General features: G+C 46.5%; 1 protein-coding gene across 1 annotated transcript; it reads right to left on the reverse strand.

The window, feature by feature from the left end:
• Positions 1-4,747: 4,747 nt before the first annotated feature.
• Positions 4,748-10,409, reverse strand: COMMD4 (COMM domain containing 4). Its single transcript, XM_065906185.1, has 8 exons — positions 10,341-10,409; positions 6,780-6,851; positions 6,486-6,551; positions 6,253-6,292; positions 5,848-5,967; positions 5,597-5,677; positions 5,112-5,288; positions 4,748-5,025 (listed from the first exon to the last, which is right to left on the reverse strand). Exons 1-8 carry the CDS (start codon positions 10,341-10,343, stop codon positions 4,985-4,987), a joined length of 600 nt encoding a protein of 199 aa, XP_065762257.1. The 5' UTR covers positions 10,344-10,409; the 3' UTR covers positions 4,748-4,984.
• Positions 10,410-19,377: the final 8,968 nt, after the last annotated feature.

The raw sequence follows: 19,377 nt of genomic DNA on the forward strand, positions 1-19,377 counted from the left end.
ATGGGATTACTGGATCATATTGTAGCTCTGTTTTTAATTTTAAAAAGAGATTCCATGCTGTTCTCCATAGTGTTTGTACCAATTTACTTTCCCACCAACAGTGCATGAGGGTTCCTTTTTCTTTTTTGTTTGCATTTATTGTTTGTAGACTTTTTGATGGTAGCCGTTCTGACTACCTCATTGTAGCTTTGATTTGCATTTCTCTAATAATTAGCAATGTTGAGCATAGCTTTCCATGTGCTTTTTGGCCATCTGTATGTCTTTGGGAAAATGTCTGTTTAGATCTTTTGCCCATTTTTTGATTCAGTTGTTTATTTGTTATTGAGCTGCATGAGTTGTTTATGTATTTTGGAGATTCATCCCTGTTGGCCACATCATTTGCAAATATTTTCTCTTGTCTTTTTATTTATGGTTCCCTTTTAGCCTTTTTATTTTTATATTACAATTGCTAGTGACAATTTTATTAGTTATTCCTCATCTTCAAATGTCTTGATCTCCCCCTTTACTCTTCAAAATGTCTTACGATTTTGTCATTTTTAAAAATTGAAATATAATTAATTTATATTATATTAGTTTCAGGTGTGCAACATAGTGATTCAATATTTTTATAGTTATATTCCACTTAAAGTTATTATAAGATATTGATATATACCCTGTGCTGTACATATGTCCCTGAAGCTTATTTATTTTACACATAAAATAGAGATTTGTACCTCTTAATCCCCTACTCCTGTCTTATTCCTCCCCTCTTCTGTCTTCCCACTGGTAACTATTAGTTTATTCTCTATATCTATGGATCTGTTTGTTTTCTTCTATTCATTCATTTCTTGGATTCTACATGTAAGTGATATCATACACTATTTTGTCTTTCTCTGATTTATTTTACTAAGCATAATACTCTCCTAGGTCCATCTGTATTTTTGTAAAAAGCAAAATTTCATTATTTTTTATGGATGAGTGATATGTATAATATATTATGAACATTGGAGTGTGTGTATCTTTTTTAATTAGTGTCTTTATTTCCTGTAGATAAATACCCAGAAGTTGGATTGCTGGATTATATGATAGTTCTATTGCTATTTTATTTTTTGCTATTTTTTTTGAGGAAACTCAATATAGCTTCCACAGTGGCTGTACCAATTTATATTCCCTTGAACAAGGGTTCCCTTTTCTCCACATCCTTGCCAACATTTGTTATTTGTAGTCTTTTTGGTGATAGCCATTCCAACAGGTGGGAGGTGATATCTCATTGCGGTTGTGATTTGCATTTCTTTAATAATTAGCGATGCTGAGCATCTTTTCATTGCCAGTTGACCATTCCTATGTCTTCTTTGGAAAAATGATTATTCAAGTTTTCTGCCCATTTTTCAATCGGGTTGTTTCCTTTTTTGATATTGAGTTCTGTGGGCTATTTATATATTTTGGATATTAATCTCTTACCAGTCATATCATTTGCAATTATTTTCTCCCATTCTGTACACATTTTTGTCATAGTTTCCTTTGCTGTGCCAAAGCTCTTAAGTTTAACTACATGCCATTTGTTTATTTTTGCTTTTGTTTCCTTTGCCTTAGGAAGAAAAAAATTCCCTCCCCCCAAATTGCTACAATTTATGTCAGAGTATTCTGCCTATGTTTTCTTCAAGTTTTATCATATCTGGTCTTACATTTAGGTCTTTAATCCATTTTTTTTATGGTATGAGAAATGTTCTAATTTCATTCTTTTACTCGCCCTTTACTCTTAAAAATATATATATATATTTCTTTGGCTGTGCTAGGTCTTACTTGCAGCACGCAGGATCTTTAGTTGTCCCATGTGGGATCTGTAGCTGGGGCATGTAGGATCTTTAATTTTTATTATTTATCTATTTTTGGCTGTGCTGGGTCTTCATTGCTGCATGGACTTTCTTTTTACAGTGTGCAGGCTTCTCATTGCAATGGCTTCTCTTGTTGTGGAGCACGGGCTCTAGATGGTGGACTTCAGTAGTTGCAACTTGCAGACACAGTAATTGTGACCCACAGGCCCAATTTTCCTGCAACATGTGGGAACTTCCTGGACCTGGAATCGAACCCATGTCCCCTGCATTGGCAGGTGGACTCTCAACTACTGGACCACCAGGGAAGTCCCCATGAGGGATCTTTAGTTGTATCATGTGACCTCTTAGTTGCAGCACGTGGGGTCTAGTTTCCTGACCAGGGATGGAACTCGGGCCCCCTGCTCTGGGAGTGTGGAGTCTTAGCCACAGGACCCCCAGGGAAGTCCCTTGTCCTTTACTATTGAGGTGACTTTCTCTGAATATAGAATCCTGGGTTGACACTTCTTTCAGGGCCTGAAACGTGTTGTGTTTGTTGTCTTTGGCCTCTGTGGTTTCTGATGAGATATTCAGTCATTCGAATTGTTTTCCACCTATATGTAAGGTGTCATCTCTGTCTTGCTGCTTTCGGGATTCTTTTCTTTAGTTCTCAGAAGTTTGATTATGATGTATCTTGACATAAATTTCTTTAGATTCAACCTGTGTGAAGTTCATTCAGCTTCTTGACTCTATACATTTGTGTCCTTTGCCATATTCTGGAAAAGTTTTGGTCATTATTTCTTTGAGTATTTCTCTGTTCTATCCTCCTTCTCCGTACCCTCTGCGACTCTGACACCACACGTACTAGATCTTTTGTTAACAGTCCTACATGTCCTTGAGGCTCTATTTTATTTATTTTTTTGTTCTTGTTGTTTTCCAAGTTATCTTCCCTCTGTTGTTTAGACTGGGTAATTTCTATTGGTTTATCTTCAAATCCACTGATTCTTTTTTCTGTAGTTAAGTTCACCCATTGAGATTTTTACTTGGGCTATTGTAGTTTTTGGTTCTAAAATGTTTATCTTGTTCTTTATATCTTCTATTTCTCTGCTGAGACTTGAGGCATTTCTAGGATGCCTGCTTTAAAATCCTTAGCATAGACTTGTAACATCTGAGACATTCCAGTGTTGGCATTTGTCTTTTTTCATTTGAGTTGAAATTTTGTCAGTTCTTGGTACAATGAATTTTAAAAATTGAATTCTAAATATTTTGGGTATTATGAAACTGGATCATATTTAAATCTTCTCTTTTAGCAGGCCTTCTCTGACATGGGGCTAGTGGGGGAAGGGCTATGCCACCTCCTGCAAGCTGGGGTAGAGTCTAAGCTCCCACTCAGCCTTTGTAGGCAGGGATGGAAGGGGGGCTGCGGTTCTGCAGGGTGTGGCGAGGACAGCCCTTACTGTCTCTAACTTTTCTGTGCTGCTGGACTGTCCTTTTCCTCGTCCACTGCTTAGAGAAAGCAGGCTTTTGTCGGGGCTTCCTTTGTGTGTTGGTGTTTCTGGCGGTAAGCTTCACCATCACTCAGCGTGGGATACATGCAACAAAAAGGAAATCTAAGGAATTTTTTGCTGTATTGTTCTTCAGGTCTTGAGGATCCTAGGCAGTCTGCCATCTCATCACCTTTTGGAGTCTCATGCTTGTTTTATAAAAAATGTTCAAGGTTTCTAGCTGCACTTAGTAGGAGAAACAGAGAAAAGCTCATCCGTTCCATTTCTCCAGAAGCCAGGAAGGGAGTCAGGCCTTATCTCTTTAAATTGTCCCATCTTTAGCCAGTGGGTCAAGCTTGTGCCTGTTGACATGACTCATTTTTTTGAGTTTCCTTGGACCCTGAGACTTCCCTGGTGGCTCAGATGGTAAAAGCATCTGCCTACAGTGTGGGAGAAACCAGGTTCGATCCCTGGGTCAGGAAGATCCCCTGGAGAAGGAAATGGCACCCTACTCCAGTACTCTTGCCTGGAAAATCCCATGGACGAGGAGACTGGTAGGCTACAGTCCAAGGTGTCGCAAAGAGTTGGACACGACTGCGTGATTTCACTTTCACTTTTGGACCCTGAGATGTTCTAGGCTCCCCCTGTGCTCTCCCTGCCCCAGGCCCAGGATCAGTCTTTTCTACAAGCGGCCCTGGATGGCCTAAGACAGTCCTGGGAAGCCCTTTGTCTTAGTCTGTTCAGGCTGCTATAACAAAATACCATGGACTAGGTGGCTTAAACAACAGACATATATTTCTCACAGTTCCTTCCAGAGACTGGGAAGTCCACATTCAAGTCAGAGTCAGTTCTTGGTGAGGGCTCTTTCCTGCTTTGTTGGACAGCTGTCTTCTTGCTATGTTCTTATACGGCCTTTCCTCAGTACATGTTTGTAGGGAGAAAGTCTGTCTTCTTTTATAAGAACACTAATCCCATCATGCAGGTCTCATGACTTCATCTGAACCTGATTACTTCCCAAAGGCCCCACCTCCTAAAACCATCTCACTGGGGTTGGGGCTTGGACATAGGAATTTAGGGGTGGGCTCACAATCATGCAGCCCATATCCCATTCCCCTTGCCAATGAGTGGTTCAGGCACGGGCCTTCTCTCTTCCTAGAGAAGGTGACAGGGAGTCACGGGCTCCCTCCTTTCTCTACTTGGGGCATCTGGTGTTGGGGCCACCAACTTGCTGCCAGCTTCAAGACAAGGCCAGCACAGACAGGGCAGAGCCAAGAGCATCCCAGGACTGGGAGCTGGAGCCCTGCTTCTCCTGTCTACAGACAAGCTGTCCCGTTTTGTTCCTCATTCTGCCTCACCCCTGACCTGCCTCAGTCAGCAGCTGAGAAAAGAAAATGTACCATAGGTCAGTGTATCACTTTGTCTCTGTCACGAAAACCTCTGATCTGAACCCTAAAGAAATCACGCACACACTGCTTTACACTTTTCACATTTCTGTTTATTGTTCCTTCTCAGGAAAACCATTGATAAGTGCCTTTCACGGGGGAGGGAAGGCAATGCTGGAAGTGTTCTCAGGATCCCAGGCTGGGTTCTCAGGTGGTAACCTAGGAAGCCAGAGACCCAGGAGACCAGGCCCTCAGGGTCCTGGAGCTGGGGCTGCCCCCTAATGAAAAGTTCAAGGGCAGCTCCACATGGGGCCCTGTGCTTTTCTTCTCAGCCCAGGCTGTTCATCAGGGCCTGGGCCTGCTTTAACTCTGCAGGGGGGAGAGGCGGGCAGGCAGGCGGCAGTTAGGCGGGATCTCAGGGCGCCCCTTACCCTCCTGATACAGCTGAGCCTCACCTGCCAGGAGGACCTGGAACTTGTCTGCTGAGAGGGACATGGCGACAGGCTGGGTCGGGGCACCTGGGGCAGCTGCAACCTCCAGCCGCAGGTGTACCAAAGGCTCCTCCACAGCACGCAGCAGGCTAGAGCTCAGGGTGTAGTCCACCCGCCAGCCCACGCCGACCAGCCTGTTCACTGTGAGACCAAGAGGGGCTTGAGGTCACAGGCCAGGGAGCCAGGCGACCCGAGCCCTCACCCTGGCTCAGCCCGGAACCCTCCAGGGCTCTGTGGCCTTTGAGAGGCTCTCATCCCTCTGACCCAGGAATTCAGATTACCCAGAGCAGGTCTCAGAGAAGAGAAACCTGGCTGAAGCCAGGAAGCCCAGCCCTGTGACTGCTTGACGTGATGCTGTTAAGTATCCTTTCTGAGGACAAACACCTCCCAAGCCACAGGCACCTTCCAGAATGGAGCCCAGCCCCCACCCAGGCCCGCCCTGCACTCACCCCGCAAGCTGCAGGCCCGCAGGCGCTCCTGCAGGGGGCTCTGCTTCTCCTCGTAGCAGCGACAGAGGCTGGCCGCGTGCTCTGGGGACGAAAGGAGGTCCCCTGAGCGAGCAGGCTCGGGTTTAGGTGGCTCAGAGCGCAGGTCTCAGGCTCCTGGCCCAGAGAAGGCAAGGTGCGTCCCAGGGTCACACAGAACCTCTGCCCAGTACCCCTCAGCCCAGAGGTCACCCACCTGTAGGTCGTCCCCATACCTTTGGGCAGCCCCAGCTGCTGCAGCTCGCTGGACAAGGACTCGCCATCCACGCTGTGCTTGGCCGCACTGGAGAGGATGAAACTCAGCACCGCCACCGTGGCCTTCACATCGCCCGACTCTGGGGGGAGCCGTGGGTGGAGTGGGGGTGTCACTGCAGCCCCAAACACCTCCTTGTGGCCCCACTATCTTCAGCTCAGAGTCCCCAGGCCTCCTAAAGCCACGAGCACTGCCACTGAGCCACCGGGAGCTGGTGGAGGCCCTGGGGCGGCAGTGACTTTCCTTCCTTATTTCCTCTGCCGAGGCCAGCGGGTCAGAGCGGGCCGGGCGGAGGGGCCTCTGTGCCAGGCCCCAGGCCAAGTACCCAGGGTCACCCAAAGGTCTGTGGAGCCAGTGGGGTGCTCACCAAACCTGGCGTCCGCAGTGAGCTTCAGGATCTTCTCGTACTGTGAAGAAAGGAGGCCCTCAGGGCGGGGCTGGTCCCCTGCTCACCAGCCCCCTGGCCTGGACCCTGTGGTAAGGACACGAGGCATCCAGGGAGGGTGGGAGCTGATCACCCGCCCCCCTCGGTCTGGTGCACTTTCAGGGCAGTGGGGTCCCCGGGTCATGGGACCACGGGGGGCAGGGGCCTGTACTCACGTCAAGCCCGTCTCCCAGAAGGTCCTTCAGAACCTGGCCACACAGCAGCCTCAGCTTCACAGAGGACTGGAGGGGGAAGCCTTGTATCAGCTGGACTGACCCACCTTATACAGGCACGCTGACGGCCTGGCTCAGAAAGGGCTGGCCACATGATCAGTCACACAGCGTGTGAGAATGGCCCCAGAGGGCTGAGGTCCCAACTCAAGAGTGACCTCACCACCCTCCACGCCCCCCGCAAGAGCCCCCAGCTGCAATCCCTCCCTGCCCCCACCCCCAAGATCCCCTGCACTCAACAATCTTGGCCAGCGTGCTGATCTCTGCCAGGACCCAGTCAGGACAGTCCAGGTCACCACAGAATCGGAACCTCTGCAAGAGAGTGAGGTAGGTGTCAGGCTGGAGGGCAGGCCGACACATGCCCAGGTGTCTCCTGAGCTACTGCTCCTCCGGCTTCCTGCTCCCTGTCCAAGATGGACGAGCTCTGGCCACTTGTTCTCCCCTACCACCAGGCTGTTTAGAGAACACTCTCCCTGATTCTTCCTGCCACCAAACCTTCTTCTGATGCGTGTCCCAGGCATTCACCTGCTCTGCGGACAAGCCTGGGTGCCTGCTCTGTGGGAGAACCCACTGTAAGCGCTTGGGGGTGCCACATGGAACACATGACCCTCTCACCTCCTCTTCTTTCCCTCTCCAGCTCCAGCTACACTGGCCTCCCTGTTGCTTCTGTTGCAAATTAAACGTGGCTTGCTCTCTCATTTCACTCAGGTCTCTGCCCAAATGACACCTCTTCTGATGGGCTTTCTCTATTTGCTTTCTTAAACAGCCCCTCACACAAGGTAATTTGGGATGGTCAGCAAATGTATTCATTATCTTGATCGTGATAATGTTTTCATGAGCATACATGTCAAAACTTATTGAACCATACATCTACACATGTTAATTTTATCTCAAAGAAGCCATTTAAACAGTTCTTCACCATCATGTTCTAGCTCCTTCTCTTCCTTTTTGATCTCCACAGCTTTTTTTTTCTTTTTTTTTTCTCCACAGCGTTTATCACACCACATATCACATTTTATTATTTATTCAAGGTCTGTCTTCTGTTAGAATGCAAACCCACTCAGTCAACCACATATTGATAATATCCTCCACCCACCTGATCCACTGTCCTTTGCCCTGTTTCTGCAGCAAAGTTCTAATGCACGCAATGTACATGTTCATCTCTCCACACCTCCACCTATATTGCTTTCAGATATTGGGAACAAAACCCGCAAACTTGAGACACCGTGAATCCACGTTCTCCTGATTCTTTCGGGCCCTCAAGGCAGCCCCATTAACTCCATGTCTTCTACTTTGCCCCACTGTTCACCTTATCAGTCACTTCAGACCTGCTCCATGACCCTTCCACCTCCAAACCTTTCTGGCCTGCCACCCCCTTGATCACACATGACCCCAGTGAAGTCCTCTAGGCATGGTCACAAGTGACTTTTGTCACTAAACCTAGTCTTCCTCTTCCTTAGTTCATCCACAACAGCAGACACAAACCCATCCTTCTTCTTGAAGCCACACACTCTTCTAGATTTCTCCCTCTGGCCTGGCCTCTGTCTCATTTGCTGGCCCACCCCTCCTGAACCGCAGCCCCCAAACGGTGATCTCTGCAGACTGCCTGCTGTCATTACTCTGAGGCAAGGCACTGGGACCGCTGGTGAGGTGGTGGGGTGTTAAGCAAAGTCTGGGGCTTCTTTCCCTACTTCAGGGATTTTTAATTGTTTTGTGGCAAGGACTCATCAGGCATCTGGTGAAGTCTACAGGCCTCTCTCAAAACAACGTTTTCAAATGAATAAAGTACACAGGAAAAACTACATAGTAAAAGACACTAATTAAAAGTTATCAAAATAGGTAGTTCCCTGGTGGCCTAGTGGTTAGGATCCTGGGCTTTCACTGTTGTGGCCCTCGGTTCAATCCCTGATCGGGGAACAGAGATCCCTCAAGCCACATGGTGTGGCGGGGGAAAAAAAGTTATCAAAATATTCAAAACCAATTGGTAATGTGACATATGTTTCAATTCAATTACTGATGACAGTAATTTGGAAATGAGCATAAATATGTAAATAATCCCAACAGCTGTGACATGAAAATATCTGATTTCCATTAGTGACAAAGTCAGAGGTGCTGCTAATAATACTGAGGTCTGTTGCCAACAATCATAACTGGAGGAAATATTAAATTTCAGTTTGAAGTTAGTGAAAGTTGAGATATAGTATTTTTCCTAAGTTCTTGGGCCCCTGACTTCTACCTATTGGACTATTTTATCATCTCTGGACTTTCTCTGACTTCTACCATCTCTGTATTATTTACAAATCTACCATAAGAATGTGTTCTTTGTGTAACTTCTCCCATCCAAGTACTAACCAGGCCCGACCCTGCTTAGCTTCCGAGATCAGACGAGATTGGGCACGTTCAGGGTGGTATGGCCGTAGACGCCTTGTGTAACTTCTTAAAATACTGGCATTTCTCTAGGTTCTGTCCTAGGCCCTCTCTTCTGAACTCACACTGTGGCTGAGACAATCATCTTTCTGCAGATGACTCCCAAATTTATAACCGCCATCGTATTGTAGATTCTCTTCTGAGCTCCATACCCTTAAATCCAGACTGTCTCCTACCCAGGTGCACCTGGTGGCTTAGAGCCTCACTCAGCATGTATCACAGTGACTGGTTCTCTTCCCTCTGAAACCTAACCCCCACCTGTCCCGCCACCACTGAGCACCAGCACCTGGGAACCAAGCCCAGCTTCCTCACTCCCCCTTCTCCCTCATGCATTTAGCCTCTGAGCCCCGCTGATCTCCTCCACTTCTATCTCCACACTCTCTCAAGTCACTACCATCTCCTGGGTGGGGGAGTGTCTGCTGCCCCAGGCTCTTCCTCCTTTCCCTGCCATCCTTTCTTAAAAGTCCAAACTCCTCTGAAGACCCAGCAAGCTGTGGTCTTTGCTTATCAGTCGTTCACTAGCCTCTAGTTTCTACTCTTCCAGGTGATGAAATGTATTCATTCCTAGGGTTCCGAGCTCTCACTCACCTTAAGTCTTTGAATGTTGTCCCCTATCTGAAGATACAGCCTCCCACCAGCCCTCTTCCATGCCTCCCAATTCCGGGTACACTAGCTGCTTTCTTTCTGCCCCAGCAAGCTTTCTTCCCGGCTCCCAGGCCCTCAGGTGATGCCATCCTTGGGAAGCCTTCAGGCATCATGCACAAGGTGAGTTTAGTTCCTCCCGCCTCAGGTCTTAATTATGACTGCCCATTCAAGCCTCCAATTCTGCCCTTCTCCCCTGCAGCCCAAGTCCTGGCACAGTGCCTGATATACAGAGACACTCACAATCTGTTAAAGCAATCAATGAATGGATAAGTTGAGAAGTTTCCACCCCGTATATGCTCCTTTGTGCCTCTGGGAAGAGCAAAGGGATTTCCTAACAGTGAAGACAGAGCCAAATTGTCAGGAAGTGTTTCTCCAAGTTCCACAGGAAGGCTGGGAGGTGGGCGCCTTCGGGACGTCCTACTAGGGCAGAGAAAGGCCTGGAGAGACAAGCCCCAGCTCCTGCCCCTGGAAGTTTGGGCCCTTCCTTCCAGTCAAGACACTCCAAGCCTGCCGTCCCGCCCTGCTGGAGGCGGACGGAGGGAGGCTTTTCTTTACCAGACCCTCGGCTTTAACGACCGCACCCAAGTGTCTGCTCCGCGGCCCGGGCAGATTCCCCATCTCCTCGCATCCAGCGCCCCACCCTTCCCGCAGCAGCGGCGGGGGGATTTGGGGGTTCCTACCGTGCCCGCCCCCAGCAACCACAGCCTCGTATCAACCCTCACCCCTCACCATTGCTCCAGGAAGCCCGCGCCCAGGACTTTCACCTTCCTGTCGCGCCGGGTCAGCTGATGCAGCGGTCACGTGACGCTGGGGCGGGGCTTGCTCGGATCGCGAGTCGCCCAACCCCGAGTTGCTGGAGCGAGACACCGGGTCCCTTTGTCAGTCCCCAGAACCTTTCTCCAGAAAGGACCAGCGCCAACCCCCAGGCTAACTGAAAGCAGAACCAAAGCAGCAGGAAGAGGGAGTGGAAGCCGTTTACTTTGTTCTCTTTAAGGCAGGGGAGGTCTTCCTTTCTGCACTCGTATTCAGGTCGTTTCCGTGTTTTGCATCAGTAAACAGCGCCCTTACTATACAGGTGTGAGGTGAAGTCGCTCAGTCGTGTTCGACTCTTTGCGATCCCGTGGACTGTAGCCTACCAGGCTTCTCCGTCAATGGGATTTTCCAGGCAAGAATACTGGAGTGGGTTACCATTTCCCTCTCCAGGGAATCTTCCCAACCCAGGGATCGAACCTGGGTCTCCTGCATTGGAGGAAGACGCTTTAACCTCTGAGCCATCAGGGAAGCCCTAACAGGTGTGGGTTGTGGCAACAGATAAAATTTTAAAACCTTATTGGAATAGAATGCCCATACAGGAAATTGCACATAGTACAAATACAGAGCTTAATGAATTTTCGTAAACCGTACGCCCCATGTAACCGACACCCAAATAAGGAAACATTACCAGTACCCCAGATACCGCCTTCAAGTGCCTGGGTATTTTATTTCATATTGATGAATCCCTTTAGTTGCATAGCAAAAAGCCTGTAACAGTTGACATGCTTAGAATGCTTTTGCAGCTTCACCAACATCAGCTGTTTATCTTAATTTTTCTCAATCTAGTGGGAGAGAAAAAGATTGCTTTAAATTGTATTAGTCTGCTTACTGGTGAGCTTGAAGTAGTGAATAGGCCAGGAAAACTAAGTTTCCAGTATTCGCTTAAATAGATAAAAACAAACAAAAGATAGCAACAACAAAAATACACTAGAGTATAAACTAATGACCAAAAAAGAAATTGAACAGTTTGATTTCTCTCTTTAGTTTCATGCCTCTCACTTACACAGTAGACCCTGATTGTTTTATTGTTGCAGACTTTCAAGTTTTTAAAGGACAGATAGAGCCCATGACAATTAAACCACTCCATAAATAGAAAGAGATAGAAATTTAATTTTTGCTAAAATTGATCACACTTAAAAAGATCTTTTTAAAAATCATCAATATCAGTACAATGAAATCAATAGTGTTGCAATATACCATATCAAAATTTTTTTCTTTAAAGAGGACAAGAATAGTTCCAAAAGAAGAAATGAATTGATGCATTTAGGAAATCATTATTTAAAAAAAGAAAAAAATTAGTAATAGGTGAAAACTGCCCTAAGTTGATAGGGTATTTGAAAGACAAAACAGCAAACATCAAACAGACAATTTATTTAAATTTGGAAATAAGGCAAAAGGCAGGTGGCATGTCCTTTTAATGTCATACTGGAGCATTGTCTCACAGATTTGTTTCACAAATAAAGATTATTTGACTATTTAGATGAGTAGTTATCAAACTTTTAGAGTGTTTAAGAATCACCTGCTGGACTTGTCACAACAGTACTAGGCTCCACCCCCAGAATTTCTGTAATTAATCAGCTCTGGAATGAGACCTGAAAATGTGCATTTCCAACAGTTTCCCTGGTCTACTGAGAAATCCAGTTTGGGGACTATACTTTGAAAGCCACTAATGTAGGAAAATGTATCTGAGAAATTATATGTTAACTCATGATTTTCTGTCTGTTAGAAAAGATAACCCCAAAGATTACAATGTCATTGCCCCATATGTAATTATCAGGTTTTTGTCTCTCAGCACACACTTTGAAATGCCTTTGCCTGTGCACTAGAAATATTTCTCAACACAGACATAGAGAACAGACTTAAGGACACGAGGGTGGGGGAGGAAGGAAAGGGTGAGATGTATGGAGACAGTAACATGGAAACTTACATTACCGTATGTAAAATAAATTAGCCAATGGGAATTTTCTGTATGACTCAGGAAACTCAGACAGGGACTCTATATCAACCAAGAGGAGTAGGGTGGGGAGGGAGATGGGAAGGAGGTTCAAAGGGAGGGGAAATATGTATCCCTATGGCTGATTCATGTTGATGTATGGCAGAAACCAACAAAATTCTGTAAAGTAATTATCCTTCAATTAAAAAAAAAATAAAACTTCTCAAAATGTTCCTTGGGGACTTTCCCGGTGATCCAACGTTTAAGACTCTGCGCTGCCAATGCAGGGGGCATGGGTTGGATCCCTGGTTGGGAACTAAAGTCCCACATGCCGCGTGGCCAAAAGATTTTTTTAAAAGTTCTTTGAATTAGCTTTACCATCTTACTGTTCCCTCATTAATTAAATATTTGACATGCTTCCCTCCACTTGTATGAAAGTCTTGTTTTTCACTTATTTGCAAATTAAACTTTGATACAGTATACTCGTATACTAGCCCTGGACAGGAATATATAGATACTATATTTTAATACTAGATGTATTCCCCTTAAAGTCAGGAGTAGTAATGCACTCTCATTATGACCCAACATTATCCTAGAGGTGCTATGGCCTGGGCTTCTCAACTGGGGTGATTTTGCCTTCCGAGGGGATATTTGATAATGTCTGGAGATATTTTTAGTTGTCATAACTATAGAATGCTGGCATCCAGAGGACAGAGGGCAGGGACACTGCTAAACAGCCTGCAAGGCATGAGATAGTCCCCAGTAACAAAGAAAAGACGGCCAGGTGGCTAGGGGAGGGTGCTGGAACATTGCGTATAGACCAGGCTCTCCAGACCCACCTGGGGCAGTGGAGTCAGAGGCCCACAGGTGAGGACCTGCTCATCCCAGCCCCACACACCCCACAGGTGGAGAGAAGAAGGCTTCATAAGGAGGTGGAGGCAAGCAGGCAAGCGTGGATCTCATCTGTCTGCCTGAGAGAAAGCCCCAGGTCAGCAGTGGGAGGGTCAGCCTGCGTTCCTGAGCAAGTAAGGGGTGGTCCTGGCCAGAACTCTAGAACTCTGGCTAGTTGAAGACCCTCGCCTTTTGCCCCACAGACCATCATGGGAGTCCTGTCCAGCCTCTGGCCATGAGGCGATTCTTTGACTTCTAACGCCGAGGCTCACCTTGCCTTTCTCTCTCACCTGCCACTCTCGTGCAGCCCCGCATTGAAGGTGAGTGTCTCTCTGAGGTGGTCTGAGGGGCTAGGGGTGCAGGCCCAGGGTCAGTGGCTCAGGCTGGATCGGGGGCCAGTCCCAGACCTGTCTCTGAGACCCTCAGCCGGGCCTCCCGCCCCACACAGCACAGCCACCACTGGGGGCCAGGGGGTCCCCCACACTGAGGCTGCCCACTCCCTTGCAGCCCCACAGCAGCTCCGCACTCCCACTCCAAGTCCCACACAAGCCCCCTGTCCATCCAGTCTGCTTCTCCCGACCTCAGAAACACTGGGTTTTGTACCCCCTACTCCTCACACCAGGTCCTCTGCCCAGGAGACGGCTGAAAGGGGAACTGATTGCACCTGCTGGAGAAAGGCCTTAGGAAATCCGCTTCTTTAGGATTAGTTCCACCTTCATTCATTCACTTACCAAATACTCTTTTTCTCTATGCCAGGCTCTAGGGTGATAGGTCGAGCAGGGTGCATGCCCTAAAGAGTTCCCCTCTTTAGAGACAGACAGGCAGACTCTCAGGCTTCGGTGTGTGGGCCCCCAGGATTGGGAAGGGAAGGGCCTCACCCCCAAGAGGTGATGGTGGGTGTGAATATGGAGGGTGTGGGGGCGACCACAGGCCAAGGGTGTCCAGGCAGAGCTCAGCTTGTGAAACTGGGGTGGAAGCAGGCGCTGCTCTGTCTGGAAGGCCTCCTGACCTTGCCAACAGTTGGCCCTGGCTGGATCACGGGTAAAGGCTTCATGTTGACTTTTTTGTGTTCAGTCGTGCCCAACTCTGTATGACCCCATGAACCATAGCTCACCAGGCTCCTCTGTCCATGGAATTTTCCAGGCAAAAATACTGGAGTGGGGTGCCATTTCCAATTCTAGGGGATCTTCCTGACCCAGGGATCGAACCCACTTCTCTTGTGTCTCCCGCATTGGCAGGGGGATTATTCACCATGAGTGCCACCTGGGAAGTAATATCTAGTACATTCGAATTACATAACTAAACATGATAATTTTAACAAAAAAATCACAAAATACAGGACTTCTGTGGTGGTCCAGTGGTTAAGACTCCACACTACCAATGCAGGGGGCACATGTTCGGTTCCTGGCCGGGAAACTAAGATCCCATACGTCATGTGGTGCGGCCAAATGATTTTTTTAAAAATTCTAAAATACAGAGAAGTTAAACAAAAATCTGTAAACTCTTTCTTTCCCCCCAAAACTGCTCTAACAGCCCGTTCCAACTTTTCTCCACACATGTGTAACTGTGACCTAATAAGAAATATACATTTGGTCTTTACCATGGGTTCCTGACACAGAGCTCCTAAATCCCTTGATGTTTCCTGGGCAGTAGCAGGAAACATCTAATGAGGTGACTCTGGGTGGAGTCCTGGATAGCTTCAGCATGGCATCTGGTCACCAGGAAGACCGGGCCATGATTAGAAACTTGGATGGAACTTCCCCCAGTGGCTAAGACTCTGCACTCCCCAATACAGGAAGCCCAGGTTTGATCCCTGGTCAAGGAACTAGATCCCACATGCTACAGTTAAGAGTTTGCCTGCCACAACTGACACCCAAGTGCAGCCAAATAAATTAATTTTTTAAAAAGAGAAGCTTGGAGAGGGGCTGCTGAGTGAATTAACCGTTGATTATGCCTTTGTGATGAAGCCTCCATAATGATCTGTGAACCAAAGGGCTTCCAGGTTGGTGTGCTGGGAGGGGGCACACCCCAACTCCACTGGGACAGAAGCTCCTGTCCTTGGAACTTTCCAGGCCTTGCCCAATGTGTCTCTTCATCTTACTGTTTAACTGTATCCTTTATCATGTTCTTTATTATATAGCAAATTGGTGAGCATAAGTGTTTGCCTAACTTCTTTGAACCATTACGACAAATTATTTCACCTGAGGAGGCAATTGTGAGAACCCTGATTTGTAGCCAACCTGGACTTACTGGGGGTGGTGGGGGCAACTCTTTGGGATTGGTGTATGGGGTAAGGGGAAATCTTGGGGACTGAGCCCTTCTCCTGCGTGGTTTGATGCTATCCGCAGGTAGATAGTGTCAGAACAGGATTGTGGGACTTTCAGCCAGAGAGTGGGTTGGTGAGGGGAGAAAACCACACTTTTGATGTCGGGGTATTCAGTGTGTGGAGGAATAGTTTTTCCTTTTACTCGCTATAAATAGGAACTTTATAAAACAATATACCATAGTCTATTTTGGAATCCAAGTTTTCACCCAGCAGTGACTAGTGGCAGGCTTTGAACAGACTAGGAATTGTGCGGGCCTTGCCCTGGGTTCCAGCAGGGATAAGAGCGCTCTAACAGGAGTCTGGCCATGCAGCTGGGTGACCTTGGGTAAGCCTCTACCTCAGAGCCTCCGTTTTCTTGGTCAGATTAAAAATGTGGGTAGTACAAGGCCAGTGTCTGAAAGGCAGAACTCCGTGTAAAGCTGGGCAGGCTGTGCACTGCACAATTTTAGGAGGAGAAGGGGGGGTATTCTTGTCATAATATGTGCGAAGGGAGCCCCCAGAGCTGAGGAATAAATGGGCCCTGCCCAAAGTGTGGTGTGTTAACCTGTTGGTACACAAGATGATATTAGGTGGTATGCAAATACATTCCTTCTTACAGTTACTTTCTATTTGTAGTGAACGATACCGACTTTCCACTTGAAAAGCTTGTCAAACCACAATTTTGTTTGTTTTGGCCTTACCGTGCGGCTTGAGGGATCTTAGTTCCCCAACAAGGGATTGAACCCTGGGCCCTCAGTAGTAAGAGCACTGAGTCCTAACCTCTGGTGTGTGTGCTGAGCCCCTTCGATCGTGTCCAACTCTTTGCAACCCCGTGGACCATAGCCCACCAGGCTCCTCTGTCCATGGACTTCTCCGGGCAGGAATACTGGAGTGGGTTGCCATGCCCTCCTCCAGGGGATCTTTCCGACCCAGGGACTGAACCCATGTCTCTTACATCTCCTGCACTGGAAGGCAGGTTCTTTACCACTAGTGTCACCTGGGAAGCTCCATAACTGCTGGACCACCAGGGAATTTCCTCCCCAGAGTTTCTGATCAGTAGATCAGAGGTGGAGGCTGATGATTTGAATTTCGAGCAAGTTCCCAAGTGATGCTTTGCTGCTGGTTCAGGGGCCACACTTTGAGAACCACTTACCAAATTGTTTTCTTTTTAATACAGTTGTTTAGCTTTTAAAAATGAGTACATGTTCAGCATCACTAACCATTAAGGAAATGCAAATTCAGACCATGGTAAGAGAACACAACATACTTATTAGAACAACTGAACTAAAACGAGGGGAACTGAGAAGTAGTGACCATATAAATACAAATAAAACTCTGTCACATGCGTCTGGTGGAAATATAATGTGGTCCAAACATTCTGGAAAACAGTTTGGCGGTTTTTTTTTAAAAAACTAAACATGCATCTTAATATGACCTAGCAATTGTACTCCTGGGCATTTATCCCAGAAAGATAGAAACTTACATCTACACAAAAATCTATATATGAGTGTTCATGGCAGATTTATTTGTAAAAGCCCCAAGCTGGAAACAGCCAAATATCCCTCAAATGATGGCTAAGAAAAGTGTTTTACAACCATATTACAAACTACTATTGTTCATCTTAAAAATAAGTTATTTTACTAGCAGAAAATATGTTTCTTCGGAAATGGCAAAGGAACTGAAATTCTGGGTAAGCAAGCTACATCAAAAAGCATAACCAAGTCCAACAAAGAAAGAAGAGAAATGTTATTTTATAGAGAAAGAGGAGAAGTTGAGAGGATTTGTTTTGAGTGAAAGTCCATTGGAGAAAAATGGGCGTTCAGGGTTGATGATGGTTTTCTGCTGGCTGTTGCTGAGGTAGTAAATTTCTTGTAGAAGATGCAATGTATATCTTTCCCATTGGGGTCAAATTCACCCAAGTTCTGTAATTGACCCAGAGTGGTACTGGGCAACAGCTCCCTCTTCTGGCCTCTAGACTCCATTTTAGTGAGGTTTGCAGGCTCAGTTGCTCAGCTCAGCTCAGTTCAGTTCAGTCGCTCAGTCGTGTCTGACTCTTTGCGACCCCATGAACTGCAGAATGCCAGGCCTCCCTGTCCATCACCAACTCCCGGAGTCCACCCAAACCCATGTCCATCGAGTTGGTGATGCCATCCAACCATCTCATCCTCTGTCGTCCCCTTCTCCTCCTGCCCCCAATCCCTCCCAGCATCAGGGTCTTTACAAGGAGTCAGCTCTTTGCATCAGGTGGCCAAAGTATTGGAGTTTCAGCTTCAACATCAGTCCTTCCAATGAACACCCAGGACTGAGCTCCTTTAGGATGGACTGGTTGGATCTCCTTGCTGTCCAAGGGACTCTCAGGAGTCTTCTCCAACACCACAGTTCAAAAGCACCAATTCTTCAGCACTCAGCTTTCTTTATAGTCCAACTCTCACATCTGTACATGACCACTGGAAAAACCATAGCCTTAACTAGATGGACCTTTGTTGGCAAAGTAATGTCTCTGCTTTTTAATATGCTTTCTAGGTTGGTCATAACTTTCCTTCCAAGAAGTAAGTGTCTTTTAATTTCATTGCTGCAATCACCATCTGCAGTGATTTTGGAGCCCAGAAAAAAAAAAAAAAAGCCACTGTTTCTGCATCTATTTCCCATGAAGTGATGGGACCGGATGCCACGATCTTAGTTTTCTGAATGCTGAACTTTAAGCCAACTTTTTCACTCTCCTCTTTCACTTTTATCAAGAGGCTCTTCAGTTTGTCTTCACTTTCTGCCATAAGGGTGCTGTCATCTCCAAAACTGAGGTTACTGATATTTCTCCCGGCAATCTTGATTCCAGCTTGTGCTTCCTCTGACTGTGGCTTGGGTCATGAACTCCTTTTTGCCAAATTCAGACTGAAATTGAAGAAAATGGAGAAAACCACTAGACCATTCAGGTATAACCTAAATCAAATCCCTTATTACTATACAGTGGAAGTGAGAAATAGGTTTAAGGGACTAGATCTGATAGAGTGCCTGATGAACTATGGACAGAGGTTCGTGACATTGTACAGGAGACAGGATTCAAGACCATCCACAAGAAAAATACAAAAAAGCAAAATGGCTGTCTGAGGAGGCCTTACAAATAGCTGTGAAAAGAAGGGAAGTGAAAAGCAAAGGAGAAAAGGAAAGATATACCTATTTGAATGCAGAGTTCCAAAGAATAGCAAGGAGAGATAAGAAAGCCTTCCTCACCGATCAATGCAAAGAAATAGAGGAAAACAATAGAATGGGAATGACTAGAGATCTCTTCAAGAAAATTAGAGATACCAAGGGAACATTTCATGCAAAGATGGGCTCAATAAAGGACAGAAATGGTAGGGACCTAACAGAAGCAGAAGATATTAAGAAGAGGTGGCAAGAATACACAGAAGAACTGTACAAAAAAGATCTTTATGACTCAGATAATCACAGTGGTGTGATCACTCACCTAGAGTCAGACATCCTGGAATGTGAAGTCAAGTGGGCCTTAGGAACCATCACTATGAACAAAGCTAGGGGAAGTGATGGAATTCCAGTTGAGCTATTTCAAATCCTGAAAGATGACGCTTTGTAAGAGCTGCACTCAATATGCCAATAAATATGGAAAACTCAGGAGTGGCCATAGGACTGGAAAAGGTCAGTTTTCAATCCAATGCCAAAGAATGCTCAAACTATCACACAATTGCACTCATTTCACACGCTAGTAAAGTAATGCTCAAAATTCTGCAAGCCAGGCTTCAGCAATACGTGAACTGTGAACTTCCAGATGTTCAAGCTGATTTTAGAAAAGGCAGAGGAACCAGAGATCA

This window comes from Muntiacus reevesi, chromosome 15 (assembly GCF_963930625.1).
Source record: "Muntiacus reevesi chromosome 15, mMunRee1.1, whole genome shotgun sequence".
NCBI lineage: Eukaryota > Metazoa > Chordata > Mammalia > Artiodactyla > Cervidae > Muntiacus > Muntiacus reevesi.

Excerpts from the sequence above, each read along its gene's own strand:
- COMMD4 (XM_065906185.1), bottom strand. Across the intron at positions 5,289-5,596 it reads GCGGGCCTGCAGCTTGCGGG|TGAACAGGCTGGTCGGCGTG; the intron begins GTGAGTGCAGGG and ends TTGGTCTCACAG. Across the intron at positions 5,026-5,111 it reads GTTCCAGGTCCTCCTGGCAG|AGTTAAAGCAGGCCCAGGCC; the intron begins GTGAGGCTCAGC and ends TCCCCCCTGCAG.